Genomic DNA, 14,337 nt, shown 5'->3' with positions numbered 1-14,337 from the left:
CCCCCACATTAAAAGGAAAGAGACAAAGACAAAGCAGGGGCGCAGAGACCCAGACTTACTCTCATTTTATTTGTGTGCATGTTTGTAGTGTTGTCACAAACTAGGCTGTTGCAGAGCTAATGCTTCGCATTAAAACTAGTTCACACAGACACACCTCCTATCAAAACTGGAGCACTGCATCAATGCACTGTTTTTCATATCTGTGTGTGTGCGTGCGCGTGTGTGTGCGTATTTGTGTGTGTGTGTGTGTGTGTGTTAAGAGGCGGGATTCTTAGGTAGCCCGGAGAGAGCTGCTGTTCACAGTTCACAGCATCGAGTGAGCGCGCTTGCCTGAGAGGCGGGACTGTGACCCGGTTAAAATAAACCAGGCTGCTGTCGCCATCGTTTCAGATTGGGGGAAGTCTCCGTCTCCCGTGGATACGCCACAATGTCTGACTGCAGAAGACAGTGGAACCGGGAGGATGAGCTACCGGTCTACCTGGCGGGGCCGATCACCACCGGGCCCAACCAGCGGAAATCCTACGGGATGTTCAGCTCCGTGGAGGGGGCGTTTGAGAGCAAGACTATAGACTTCGATAACTACGCGGTGGGCAGGAAAGGGAGCCGCACCCCGAGAAGCGGGAGCCGGGAGAGGCTCTTGGACACTGGTGACCCCATCGGCAAAACGCCCAGCGAGGCCCGGGAGGGGTCACTGACCAACTCGCCTGGGGAGAGGGACGACGCACGCACCGGTGGTGAGGCCAGATATTCATCGGGGAAGGAAAGCCCTAATGGAAAGGTAGGACTGACGATTTTACCTCTTGGCTTTTTCTCTCTCTGTCTGGCTTCTTGGTTGAGATTCTATGGAACAGGCCCCCAATAAAGAGCCTATAAATTTATAAGTGTTGTAACAAACGCACGAAGACTAAAGCTGGTGGAGAACTATTGAAAGAGAAGGAGAACAACGAATATTATTTTTGTCGGCTGAAAGAAGCCAATAAACATTTGAATGATTCATTTTAGTCGGCAGAAAACGTTGTGTGGACTTTTGGAAGAGCAGAACTGGCATCTTATTAATATCTTAAACAACCCATCAGGGAAGTTATTCTGAGAGAAAAGCTTCAGTCTACATAAATGATGAACTTTTGTGCTGCATTGCAGTTTGGCCTGTTTGGTTTACGTCTGCGTAGCTCAAATAGGATAAAAATTCGTCAAAAGACACAAACGCAGGCACGTCGAGACATAGCCTGTAGGCGCCGTGCTTAGTCTGGTGCGGTGCTGAATTGGACAGCGGCAGACGTCGCCCCCTCGCCGTGTTGTTTTTGTGCTCTCACGTGAGCTGTTTGTGTGTGCGCGTTTTGTGCAGGGGGTGTGAGGGCGCTCGCGTCCATACCATCTTTATTCTCGGTGCCGTGAACGCCGTCGGGGCGACGCTCCCTTTTCCTCACGCGCGCACGCACTGGATCGTCACCTGTCTTGTCACTGTGCGCGCTCCACGCATCCTTACGCGGCCGTACGGCGGCGGATTCATCGCTCTCCCTCTCCCACACACGGAAACAATAACCAAGAAACATCAGGGGGAGACAAAGGGGCGCAGAGCATAGCGCAGGGCGCCGAAGTCACCGTAACCAGCTACTGAGTTGACTGTCTGGGGGCAGAGCAACGGAGAGAGCATGTCTGGGGCCAGTTACCAGGGGAAGAACAGCATCTCCCATCTGACGGTAAGAGACCTGGCCTGGCGGTCAGGAAGCTCTCCACTTGTATGCAAATCCCTGCTGCCAATGCCGGCAGAGCAGGGATTAAATTCTTAGTGAGGCGGCAAAGAGCAGAAGGCCCCTGTAGGCTACTGTTTCTCCAGTATGAAACAGCAAACCCAAGACGGAGAGGTGACAATTCTGTGTCTGTGCGTCAAGTCGAGCGCGTACTCTTGCTCAGGGTTGGAAAGTGTTGTGTAATCTCTGCGCCTGTCAAAGGGATTAACTCGGTTGATCTGACGGTCGAATCGGGGGTCCCACAGGAAACAATGACTTGTTTATAAGATCACAGAGGTGTGAGCCTGGTTTTGAACAATGATGCATCCCTTTTCAGCCACTTGAAAGCATGTATTCTGCAGAAAGCCCCCTATCATTCCAGGACAGGCTATTATTAAATGCCAATGAATCCAAAGGCAACATACAATTAATAAAACTAAGCATTACATTTCATGGTGGAGAAAGAAAATAACAAATCCCACTCTGCTCACGTTTTTTCTATTGTAAGCATCATTACTGACTATAGATACTGACAATGAAGTAGGGCTGTCAGCTACAGTCATCTCAAACCATGGATGATCAGTGGTTACCATGGAGACATAACATCTTCCTAATGCTGTTGCCAGGCACCCTACATGCTGGTAGAGGGTGTGGACACATGGTAGTCTGACAAAAAAGTGCTTGTTTTTTGACTGCACTGTTAATCTGATCCTACACAATTAATGCAAATTAGAATTTAAATCAAATATCAGTATTATTAGCTGTTGTGAGACCCCACCCATGCGCAGCACCGGTGTGGCTATGCATTCCTTTCCACCCTCATCCACTGCACTGTGTCATAATATTGCTATAAGGTCATGGATTACATAACTGATTGTGCAATATATCAAAATGTCAGGATTGAATTCAACCCCTCCTGTACCTCTGCATCCCTCCCTCCCCGCTCTCTCTCTGTCTCTGTACTTCTCCTGAGCAGAGTGAGAAGCTGTTGATCAAAGGAGGTCGCGTGGTCAATGACGACCAGTCTCTCTATGCAGATGTCTACATCGAAGATGGGCTCATCAAGTGCGTATATAAGGAGCTAATTATGTTCAAGCACTGCAGAGGCATTAAAAATATAGATTTTAGTACTGTGAATATTTTTCTGTCGATGATTTTGCTTCCTTATTCTCTTTATGTTTTCCATCTTCCCATCCTCTGCAACCCCCTTTCATCCACACCCGTTTATTTTCCCGCACTACATCTTTTGCCATCGTCTCTGCACCTCCTCGTTCCTGCTTTTTGCCTCCCTTTCACCCTCCCCTTTGTCTCCTCATGTATCTGATTTTGGCAGGCAGGTGGGGGAGAATCTGGTTGTTCCGGGCGATGTCAAGGTGATCGAGGCTAATGGCCGCATGGTGATACCAGGGGGGATAGATGTCAACACCTGTCTAATGAAGCCCTTTCTGGGCACACAGCCTGTTGATGATTTCCTTCAGGGCACAAAGGCTGCACTTGCTGGAGGCACCACCATGATCAGTGAGTGTGGATGCCTGGATGCATGCAGCATACGATAAGCTACACTGAATATGTTGGGATGTTTGCACTAACCTTTGACCTCTCTCACCTCGCAGTTGACCATGTGACCCCCCAGCCTGGGGACAGCCTGCTGGAGGCCTTTGAGCACTGGCAGGAGGCTGCAGATAAGAAGGCATGCTGTGACTACTCCCTGCACGTAGACATCCCCCAGTGGAATGAGACTGTTAAATACGAGCTGGAGCTGCTGGTGCAAGAGAAAGGTACGTCAGTTAGTTGTTCTATAATATTTCAGAACTGTCATTGCTGTAAGTCTTGTCTCAGTTCCATGTTTATCCCCGTTTTGGACCCATTGCACAAGAACAATGGGGACAGATTTAGAAACAATTTGGCCAAGTGCTGAATCCTCTTATAGTGAAGACACAGTCGAAATCCATTGTTCTCAATATGGCGCCGTCATGGTGGCAGTGTATAAATTTTGCTTGTAATCTGTTATAAGTAAAAAATCACTTTTCTTTTGGGACAGCTACAAAATAATGCAGTAACAGCCAAGGCAGCTGCTTGTGTGACCGATTTCCTTCAGAAATAAAGTAGAGTTGTGACCGTGGACTCTGTTCTGCCTGCTTTGTATGCAAGACGAGCTTGTAGATAGGTTTTTGTATTTTAGAGTTTGCAGCTTCCTTGAAGTCCTTGCCTTCCCTTTATCACCATCTTGTCATGAACACATTCTTTGTTTCCAATCGTGTAAGGTATCAACTCCTTCCAAGTGTACATGGCTTATAAGGATCTGTACCAGATGTCAGATTCTCAGGTATGTTTCAAAAATCACACATTTTTATATAATACTTTCTACTTACTACTTTCCACATGTAAATCTGCGAGTCTATGCTCTTTCCTTTTAACCTTTTTTTTTTTTTTTTTCGGACCCCTCCCTCCCTCAGCTCTACGAGGCTTTCTCCTTCCTGAAGCAGCTGGGTGCTGTGGTGTTAGTTCATGCTGAAAACGGAGACCTGATTGCTCAGGTAAGTGTTCCATTACCTCCTCTATTTTTTGTCTCTTTGTGGCAACTGACAAACCCATACCCCTTGCACCACTCCTCTTGCAGTCTGTCGGTGTATTTACTCAGCCTCTAGACACAGCAGTTTACTGTGGTGAAATAACCAACAGCATATAATGGCTGAACTAAATCATGACCGCTCGTCTACCTTTTATAGTCCTCCACTGCAGTTGAAATATATTCTTGTTGCATAACTCTTCAGCTCCCAGAGAGAGAAAGGATTAATGCTGCTGCTGCTTCTGCAGCTGAGAACGACAGGTTTATCTTAGGCCACCATTACTGTTGACCATTATTGTACTAATGATGAAGTAATGGTGATTAAGATGGTGAGGGTGAAGGTGCTGATAAAGAAGACAGCAGTGATGAATAATGGTAGTCATGGTCATGGAGATGATGGTACTGATTAAGGGGGGAATTATGGTGAAAACCATGATGTATTGTGAGGAAGAATGGGGGTAATGAATGATTATGGGCGTGCTGATGAATGATAATGACATACTTGTTAACCTAACTGTAATGGAGGGAGATGGGTGATGAAAAACCAGTAGAAGTACCAAACCCCTTTGAAAACAAATAGTGGAACCAAAAAAGAATGAGGGATGGGGGGGGGGGGGGGTCTGGTTCTCATATTAATTTCTCTGTGCACTAGACAGTGCTGCCAGAAGCCCAGCAGCTGAAGCCAGCTCAAGCTCCCAATGGAGCATTGGCATATAAGGATTACAATACACACTTTACTTTCTTTGATAGTGTGACAGACCATGAGATTTTCATTTCACAGCCGTGCGATATCAGCAAAGGCGGTGAAATGTGAGTCTTGTTGGTAACACATGACTTGACAGGTACTGTAGTTAATGCTGACAGCTACTGTACAGTGTGGGAGGATAATTATGTAACCGTTTCCATTTGCTCTTTAGGAACAGAAAAAAATCCTCGGAATGGGAATCACCGGACCCGAAGGACATCCTCTTAGTCGTCCTGAAGAGGTGATTTTAATACACCCTCACTGTCTGACTAGCCATCCATCTTTGTGTAAGTTTTAACACTTCCTTACTTCCCTTCCATGTAGCTGGAGGCTGAGGCTGTGTTTCGTGCCATCACTCTTGGTAACCGTGTGAACTGCCCAGTCTACATCACCAAGGTGATGAGTAAGAGTGCAGCCGACACGATCACCCAGGCCAGGAGGAAAGGTCAGTCTTTTTTTAAAATTTGATAACTCCTCCTGTGTGTGCTGACATGTTATACTCACAGTCTGAACATTATTATCCCATCTTCCTGTCCAGGTTCTGTAGTTTTTGGGGAGCCAATTACAGCTAGCCTGGCCACTGATGGTTCTCACTATTGGAGCAAGAACTGGGCCAAAGCAGCTGCTTATGTGACCTCTCCTCCTCTGAGTCCTGATCCCACAACTCCAGACCATCTCCACACACTCCTGGCCTGGTACGTCTTAAAACTGTTCAGCAAACAATGCACAAGGTTTTCTGATATTGTAAAACCCTGGGAAGTTGCATTAAGTGATAATAATATTCTAGTAAACCTGACAAAATATGTAGCCTACAGTATATTTCATAAACGCTATAACAAGTGAAAACTTTACTAATTAATACAGGGTGAGGACAGATAACGTGCTTAATTTAGCTTTAACCTCTGCACAAAGTGAAATGCAAATCAGCTGAATGACACTAAAGGAGACAACAGCAAGGATCTAACTTTCACTGTTTGCCCCCAGGTGTTCACTTGGTATTCATGCCACAGACAACTGCTAGTGTAATGCACAATGTCAGCCCAGCTTTAGTGAAAAGGAAAAACAGATGTAGAGAAGGTGAGGGTATATGTATGAGGAGAAGATGGATAGAAAGAAAGGGAGGGGTAGGGAGACTGAGAGAGACTTAATAGTGGATAAAGGGCTGTATAATCATTTTGAAGCCACTTTAGCTGTATAATGTAAAATGCATTATAATGTTAAGTTCAGATGTAATTCATCAGTATCACAGAGAGGGATAAAGTGCCGCAGACCAAACCCACCTCACTTCTAACCTTCAAACTTACACTCACTCACATACAAAATGCATAGACAATCCTGCTCTACACTTTTGACTGTCCCCGATTCCATAAATAGCACAGGAACTAGAATCCTTCATCATCTGTTGCCTTGGCTACCGAGTGCCTCCCTGCTCCTTCTCCTCCTCCTCCCTGTTCCTCCAGCTTCTCAAGGCGGGTCCGTGCTGTCACGCCAGTGGTGCGATCCTGCTGTTGTCTTTGAGCTTCTGCTGAAGCGACAGGGTGTATTTTTCGGTTCATTTGCAGTCATGCGAACAAATGAACAACACTTTCTCTCAGATCTCAGCAAGGCCCATTATTTCCATGATAAGCACTCTCTTGGCATTGGGGCGATGATCCCACAGCTCCCTATCATGAAGTAATCACTGTAATTAACGAATGAATAAAAGGCCTTAGATGAGAAATTATGATAATGATAGCTCTTTATCAGTCACATTCAGCCCCTTGTGCACCAGGAGGTAAAGCGAGTATATGTGTTGATGCTTTTTTGATAAGACAGTGTATCTTTATGTGGTCTTGTTACTGCTTAAGGGACTGGTACTGCAGCTGTGATGCACCATTCTGGATGGTTCAGCTGGCTGTTTTTTCTGCCCCAGGCCACTACATGACTTTTACTCTAACTCACGTGCTCACTGAGGACATCTGGTGGCTAATAGTAGAAATGTCTCTTTGTGTTCATCATTATTTTGTCTTTAATTGATTTTTGTAGCCAAATATCCTTTAAATGAGCATCTAATCATAAAGGTTGAACTGTATTCAAAAGTTCAAGACATTTTAAAATTCTGCAGGAAAAAAATATAACATTTGACAGCTTCATAACTGCAGGGATAAGGGAATACAGATCAATTTGTATCTTTTTTTTTTTTTTTTTCTTTTGCGTTGATACAGTGGGGACCTCCAGGTGGTAGGCAGTGCTCACTGCTCGTACAGCACTTCCCAGAAAGCAATCGGAAAAGATGACTTCACCCTCATCCCAGAGGGAACCAATGGAGTGGAGGAGAGAATGGGTTTTGTCTGGGACAAGGCCGTGGTGAGCAATAAGGGTGTGTGTGCGTGTGTGCGTGCTCGTTTGCGTCTTGTGTGTAGCTGTGAGTGTGACTTTCGTCGTCTGCCACTTTAAACAGCCATTTATCTGTCTCTCAGGCCATGGGGAAGATGGATGAGAACCAGTTTGTGGCAGTCACATCTACCAACGCTGCTAAGATCTTCAATCTATATCCACGTAAAGGCCGGATAGCGGTGGGCTCTGACGCTGACATTGTCATCTGGGACCCTGACAGCGTCAAAACTATCACGGCCAAAATCCAGCAGTCGGTGAGGACAAAAAAGAAAATGGTGCAGAGGGAAAAGAAAGATGAGAGAAAAGGGAGGATGGTTCAATCAGCTGCTGAGGGACAAAGGCTACAGGGAGGAACGTTTCATATTATATGACTGCAGAGTGAGACACAGGTTGAAAACCAAGTGAATGATCACAGGAGGTGAGGAAAAACCTGGAATCTAATTTTAAATAAAGGTGGTATTCAGTAAAGTCAGGCAATATTTTGCACAAGGTGGTGTCTCATTGCATAAGTGCAGTGAGATCAGAAGAATGCATGCATTACATTACTGTAAAAACCACTGTTTATTAAGACCAATGTTTAAAGGAAGCTAAAATGTCATTTGACAAGTGAATATGAGATTTATCTTTCAAAGAGGAAATTCACCCAGAGTATGAAAGGGGTTTCTTTTTGATCAGGTTTGAAAGTTACTCAAGTCTGAGCAAATTTTCAACTAAAAATTTCTACTGCCACCTGAAACAATGGTGGTGAGTGGAATTTCGTATTGTAAAAATGACACTGAAAATAACCGTCTCTTCAATAGAAAGTAGTTCCAGTGAAATATGTTCACACTGAGAACTGCAGATTATTGTAACCCTGTTGTTTTAATCCTTTGAGCACCACAAATGAAACTCACATTCACCCACTTTGTGTTGGGGTGGCAGCAGATAGCTCAGGGATGGATAACTCTCTGCATAGCAAGATAGAACTAAAGACAAATTAAATAATAATTTTTTTTTTTGACAGTCCAAGCAATGCATTTCAATTCAGGAGACTGGTCTCTGGGGTGGAAATTTGCCTTGAGCAATGTGACACAATACAGTGAAGATACTAGACAGTGGTTAATGTATTCAGTCTGCTCTGCCACTCTCAAAGGCTCTAATCCAGACTGCTGCCGGCTTTAGGTTATAATCTGCCTTCACCCCTCACCCATTCCGTGCTACCATCTCTCTACCCATCCCCCTGTATTCACACTGCCGCCCCTTCTATATGCCCTGAGCCTCTCACTTATTCAACCCTGCATCTTCTCAACTGCAGCGTTTTACTGTATTAAGATCTAATACAATCCTTGCAGAAATAGCACAGTGGGCCTTGACAGTGTAAGGTATCATTGTTGTGGTGGGGCTCTTCTTTGTCGCTCTGCTTTATTGTCTGATATGTTTTCACTGTGTCCACACACAGGCTTCAGAGTACAATATCTTTGAGGGTCTGGAGTGTCGTGGAGGTCCAGCGCTGGTGCTGAGTCAAGGTCATGTGGTTTATGAGGAAGGCAAGCTGCAGGCTCAGCAGGGGACTGGTCGATTTATTCCCTGCAAGCCCTTCCCAGACTATGCTTACCAACGCGTTAAATTCAGGAACCAGGTACAGAACACGGATGATTTTAAAGATATGTCTATGGCAGTATTAAAAATGGGACATTTAAAAATACTTCTATTTAGAATATTAGATGGGCTGTCGACATCCAGTGTTAGTTTCCCTGTAGTGGCACAAGTTCTTTTCTTACTTGTCTTTGAAAATACTTAAAAAAACACATATCCAAAACACTGATATTCAAGTTTAATTTGATTTGGTTTAGCATACTAGAAATATTCTAGTATATTTATAAAATACAACATACCAGCTTATGTACAAAGTCCTGGACTTTCCATTGTGGTCCCTGGTGTTTTTCCATCTTGTTTGTCTCTGTGTTTTCTATCCAGGTGAAGGAGAAGCAGGAAGCAGTTACTCGTGGGATGTATGATGGACCTGTGTATGATGTCGTTCCTACCCCCAAATACATTACTCCCGCTCCGTCAGCCAAAACTTCACCCACCTCTCACCAGCCACCACCAATACGCAACCTACACCAGTCCAATTTTAGCCTATCAGGTAACAGACATACTATATTTTGTAGAATTTTTCAAATCCAATGATTTCTTTGTTGCGTCTACATGTCAGATGGAACATAAAAATTCAGATGCACTTAATGACATATGGTGGGATTGTATAAGAAATATTGCTTTCCAGATTTATTTGAAGTACATAAAATCTAATATTTGAATTTTATTTTATATTTATTTCTCAGGGGCACAGATTGACGACAATGTCCCACGTCGGTCGGGCCACCGTATCGTAGCACCCCCCGGTGGTCGTTCCAACATCACCAGCCTTGGTTGAACACTTGACTGTGCACAAAGTGTGGTTGTTGTGGGGTTTCACCTCTTGAGTGTGTGTGAGTGTGTGTGAGTGTGTGTGTATGACTGAGAGTGTGAGCACACGGGCATGAATGAATACCTTTGTATTTTTTGGTACAATGGTGACACGCTCTTTTTAGACCATTATGATTTTATCAGTTTGCCTTCAGTCCATGGTCACTGAGAAGAAGCACATTTATACTTCCAATGAAATGAGAGTGTGATTTACAATCAACCGAGTCATTCAGAAATATGAAAAAAAAGAAACTCACAGACTCACGATCGGGGCACTCACACACACACACACACACAGATCTGGTGTTGGACCCCCTCCAAGCACCTAAATGTGACCCCAGTATTACGTCATAATGTTGTTGTCTCCTTTCCCGTGAGCATGACTTCCTCCTTAATCTTCCTCACATCCTCACGTCTTACTGTGTGAGTCTGCTCAGACATGGTGCTCCTGTCCACCCATCTGGTGGACAGCTGAAGAAATAACAGATTTCTCCTGCATCTGGTTTTCAATATCTTAGCAATATTTGTTTCAATGTGACTCAAGTGGATCAGTTATTCATATTGCATGGACACATCTTTAGATGTTGCACTACTTGTGGTTTATTGTTACAACGGAGGAACACTTAAAATTGTACTGAAGGCACACATTTGTATCAAACAGCACAAACATACAGTATCCTTATATTGGTAAATGTCTGCTTTGAACACATAATTACATTCACTGTGGGAAGACGGTTGTTACCAGGTTCAAAACACATTCATTTTAACATTACTGTGAACTTCAATAAAAGCAATGCAACTTCCACTCCACCATCAGATACTATATGCAAATGTGTCAATACCCTCCTATAAAGTGTTAAGTAGATGAGCAGTTGAAACAAACACAAAGGCACCTGTGGACTGCTAAATTAATTTTTAGATTGCTGTACCTACATATTAGCACAGTAAAGACTTTATGTGTGTGCTAGTTTTCTGCCAATCTCTAATGCCAGAAATAGATCTTTGTTGTAATGACATGCACAACTCACTGCTGTAAAAGGGCTTCAGCTCTCACCACCACTCTGTCAAACTTCACTGAGAATCTTTTTAAGCTATTTTTATTTTATTGTGTTGATTCTGGATGTTTTCAAGGTACATTTAGTGTTTCTATGCCGCTCTGTTTTTGTTGCTGTTGTCTGGTGTCTCCAATGGAACCACTAATTATCAATAAAGACTTGACTGTTGTCAAAAATGATGGTAAAACAAACATTCTTGAGAGTTTAATATTTACATGTTAATATATTTATATTATGTTTAACTGACTGTAACTGTGATTCAGATAATTCAAGCACTTTCTCATGCCATGTCTTTGTTTTTGTCTGCTGAATGTCTATGGCACGATTAATATGTTCATTTTTGTTAATTAAATAATTAATTTAAGTTGAATTGGTGCTTCAGTGAAGAGATTTAAGATATATACACCTTCACGGATGGCTGCTAGGCTGAACACCAGAGAAATCGAGAATAAATGGCCTGTTCTCCGAAAACCCATCCAGGGTGTACTCTGAAATAGTAGCACGCCTACGCACCAGTAGGTGGTGGTAATGCACCGAAAAGCTGTTTGCCAACCGCCAAAAAACATCAGAAGAAGAACGTGTGCTTTACGGCGGCAAGCGTCTGTTGTGTAGTGCTGGCAGTACAAACAACACCGCTTCTGGCGGGCCCACTGCTGAAGTGAGTTCATATGAACACTTGATGGACTTTTATGAACGACTCGGTGCACATTCAAACGGAAAAAGTCGCACATTTTCAAAAAACAAGTCTGAACGTCAGCCACATCAACGAATTTGAAACAACATATTGAGGTGAAGCATCCGACCAGTCTTCTGAAATGTCTGCAACTGAACGACGATCACAGGAAATCGTTAAGAAAGGGTAAGACCACGAGCCAACAGCCACAAAGTTCCTCCACCTGAGTCAAACTCACAGCACATGAAACATACACCCACATTAGTTTTTCTTGGCAATTAAAAGTAATCCCAGTCTGTGACTCTATGGTAGTATACAGTAATTCATTAGTTTGTGAGGTGGCAGTGACTCGGGGCTGGGGATGGGTTGGACAGGGAGGAGGAGGGTCTATTGAAAAAGATTTTTTTTTTTTTTTTTTTTTTTTAATGGAAGAAATGAACGTGAACTTGTTCATTATTTGGACACAATTCCGCTCTGTGAACTATTTGTGAACTACCTAGTTTCAGTCTTTGTGAACTGAACTTTGAGCTAGGTTCTGTGAAGTGTGAACTTGATATGGTTGGGTTTGAATGTAGGCTGTAATGGCATCTATGATACTCATTTATTTTTCTGTCTGTTTAAAGCCTAACTTCAGAAAATCATAAAAAAACCATTCTGACAAGCTCAACTGAAATATATTTCAGTATAAGTCTTTTGTTTCTGTTGTGCAAATGGAGATGACTGAAGAGAATAAGTGCAGGAGAGGCACTAATTGTCAGTTCTTTCCTCCATTATATATCCACAGTAAAGTGGATATATTTAATGCTTTGAGACTAAACATTCAGATGGAGGTCTGGAGAGACCAGAATGACATGTACTGTCATTACAAAACAGTGATGTTGGCAAAATATCATTTTGAATTCATTGTGACACTTTAACATATTTACTTCCTTTTCAGATGTAGCACATTAAACTGTAAGTGTGAAGTGCGTAAGCAACAAGTTCCTTGGTGAGATGGACCTTTTAGTATACTTTAATATGAATCTCAGCAATTTGTTATTTAATAGTTTAATAACTGAATTACATATTTAGTATAGAAAATTTCCTTCTTCGCTTTGCGAGTATGAATGGTCAGGACACTACAGAGGCTCTGGCCATAACCGAGTATATTATTAACACATTCAAAGATGTGTTAATAATGCGGCCTGGGGAAGCTAATGTCAGTCAGTCTGCCCTCTGCTCAACATGTCAAGAAAGTGTAACGGCTCAGTAAACAAGGTTTGGTCTCCAGAATATGACTCACCCACAGAGCAGCAAGACAGAAGTTCAAGTTTACTTGAAGTCAAAGGCAAGCAAAGGCTAGTAACAGGCAAGCAGAGAAAATGAGGCAAAGGAGCAGAAGTCCAAAAACCAGGCTGGGGGTTCATTAAAGGAAAAAATTGGCAGGCACAGGAAAAAGGCTGGATCACTATGGCTGTAAGAAGCACTACACAATCTGGTGTGACAGAGGGAAATGGGCTAGTTATAAATGCTTACAGAGCTGATGAGGGGACGGAGAACAGGTGTGCAGGTGGGTGTAGTATTCAGCTGACAGGGAATGGCAGGAACACTGTTGCTGTGTCTCAAATCGGACACTTCAGTCAGTACACTTACATGTAGTACACTGTGTACACAGTATACTCGCTGGCGTAGTGCGTGAATTCTGACCTGGTAGTACTGTCCCAACTCAAATAATAACACATAATCGCAACATACAACTGCGATTGTCGCCGGTTGCTTTTCTCACTTGACTTGAAAGTGAACATTTTACTTTCCTGTGACATTCCTGTGGCATTATGGAAATTACGTCATCATCCGCACCGATGACGTGTTTTCCGTCCTCAGTCGCTGTTTTCAAAAGTTTGAAAATGCGCTGGTGGATGCCATCCTTCCACTATGTAGCCATGATGGTGACCATTGAGGATGAGAAGTGTCCAGTGTTTTGACCGTTGTGAGCGCATTGCTGGAAGAGGAAAAAGTTAAACCCCTGAAAATCGTTTTTTTTGCTGACCTCCAGTGGTTTAACTTCTCACCTTGCTGCACAGATGGAGGTAGCAGGTGCAAATCAAGATCCTGTGACATCACTGTTGGGTGTGGTTACAGGTGCAACAAAGCACACTGCTGACCACACCCAACCACATCTATCAGTGATGCTGCATGTGGTCAGAGGTGAAACTTTCAACCACAGAGGGGCAGCAACACACTGCTTTTCAGTCAGGTGTTAAGTTACTCTTTCAGAACTGGATGGTCCTCTGACAGAAAGATGTCTTGACAAATTACCCACCACATTGCAATGATGTTTTTGTATAGTACAATCATAGTGCAATCAATCTGTCTAGAAAAACAAAAAATTTTCAAGAAGGTTGCTCTGCATGTTCATGCTTCAGAGAAATTGAACCCCACTGTGTTTGACCACCTTATTTTATCTGATCCACATAAAACCAAAATTTTCACATGTGAAAAACTGTCTCAAAATCTGACAAAGAAAACTGTCTTCAGTCAGTGCAATAAGAATGCAGTCTTTAAGTGGCATGAGTGGAACCTATATAATAAGACATACATCACAAAACCTTTAGTCCTCTTACATGCTGCAGTTGTCAGCTTGTCACCTTGAAAATGCTTTCACTTCCAGTTTGTCACAATGCTGTTATACTACATCTGTATATCCACACCCATCTGTGGTCCCAGAGGAATGTATACTTTCATTATAGTCCTTGACAATAACG

General features: G+C 43.3%; 1 protein-coding gene and 1 long non-coding RNA gene across 3 annotated transcripts in view; both read left to right on the top strand.

Annotated features, from left to right (window-relative positions):
- The first annotated feature begins 261 nt into the window (after nucleotides 1-261).
- crmp1 (collapsin response mediator protein 1) lies at nucleotides 262-11,111 on the top strand. Of its 2 annotated transcripts, none has more exons than XM_056372918.1 (14): nucleotides 262-778; nucleotides 2,707-2,795; nucleotides 3,064-3,248; nucleotides 3,344-3,508; nucleotides 3,995-4,056; nucleotides 4,187-4,267; nucleotides 5,217-5,285; nucleotides 5,369-5,489; nucleotides 5,583-5,739; nucleotides 7,249-7,390; nucleotides 7,504-7,674; nucleotides 8,859-9,038; nucleotides 9,377-9,545; nucleotides 9,742-11,111. In XM_056372918.1, exons 1-14 carry the CDS (start codon nucleotides 428-430, stop codon nucleotides 9,831-9,833), a joined length of 2,034 nt encoding a protein of 677 aa, XP_056228893.1. In that variant the 5' UTR covers nucleotides 262-427; the 3' UTR covers nucleotides 9,834-11,111. The 2 variants fall into 2 exon arrangements, with proteins under 2 accessions (XP_056228893.1, XP_056228894.1); XM_056372919.1 differs by lacking the exon at nucleotides 262-778 and adding an exon at nucleotides 1,443-1,700.
- Nucleotides 11,112-11,534: 423 nt separating this feature from the next.
- Nucleotides 11,535-14,337, top strand: part of LOC130166240 (uncharacterized) — a 155,650-nt gene continuing 152,847 nt past the window's right edge. The window contains exon 1 of the long non-coding RNA XR_008827125.1: nucleotides 11,535-11,779. This is a non-coding gene — a long non-coding RNA (uncharacterized LOC130166240). The remainder of the gene's footprint in view (nucleotides 11,780-14,337) is intronic.

The sequence above is a fragment of the Seriola aureovittata genome, chromosome 3 (genome assembly GCF_021018895.1).
Source record: "Seriola aureovittata isolate HTS-2021-v1 ecotype China chromosome 3, ASM2101889v1, whole genome shotgun sequence".
In the NCBI taxonomy this organism is placed as follows: Eukaryota; Metazoa; Chordata; class Actinopteri; order Carangiformes; family Carangidae; genus Seriola; species Seriola aureovittata.
The sequence above is the reverse complement of the archived record's forward strand: the minus strand, read 5'-3'. Positions and strand labels throughout refer to the sequence as shown.

Coding starts and splice junctions, on each gene's coding strand:
- crmp1 (XM_056372918.1), top strand. CDS start 428: ATGTCTGACTGCAGAAGACAGTGGAACCGGGAGGATGAGCTACCGGTC. Junction 2,796..3,063: donor ATCGAAGATGGGCTCATCAA/GTGCGTATATAA, acceptor TGATTTTGGCAG/GCAGGTGGGGGAGAATCTGG. Junction 5,490..5,582: donor CACCCAGGCCAGGAGGAAAG/GTCAGTCTTTTT, acceptor CTTCCTGTCCAG/GTTCTGTAGTTTTTGGGGAG.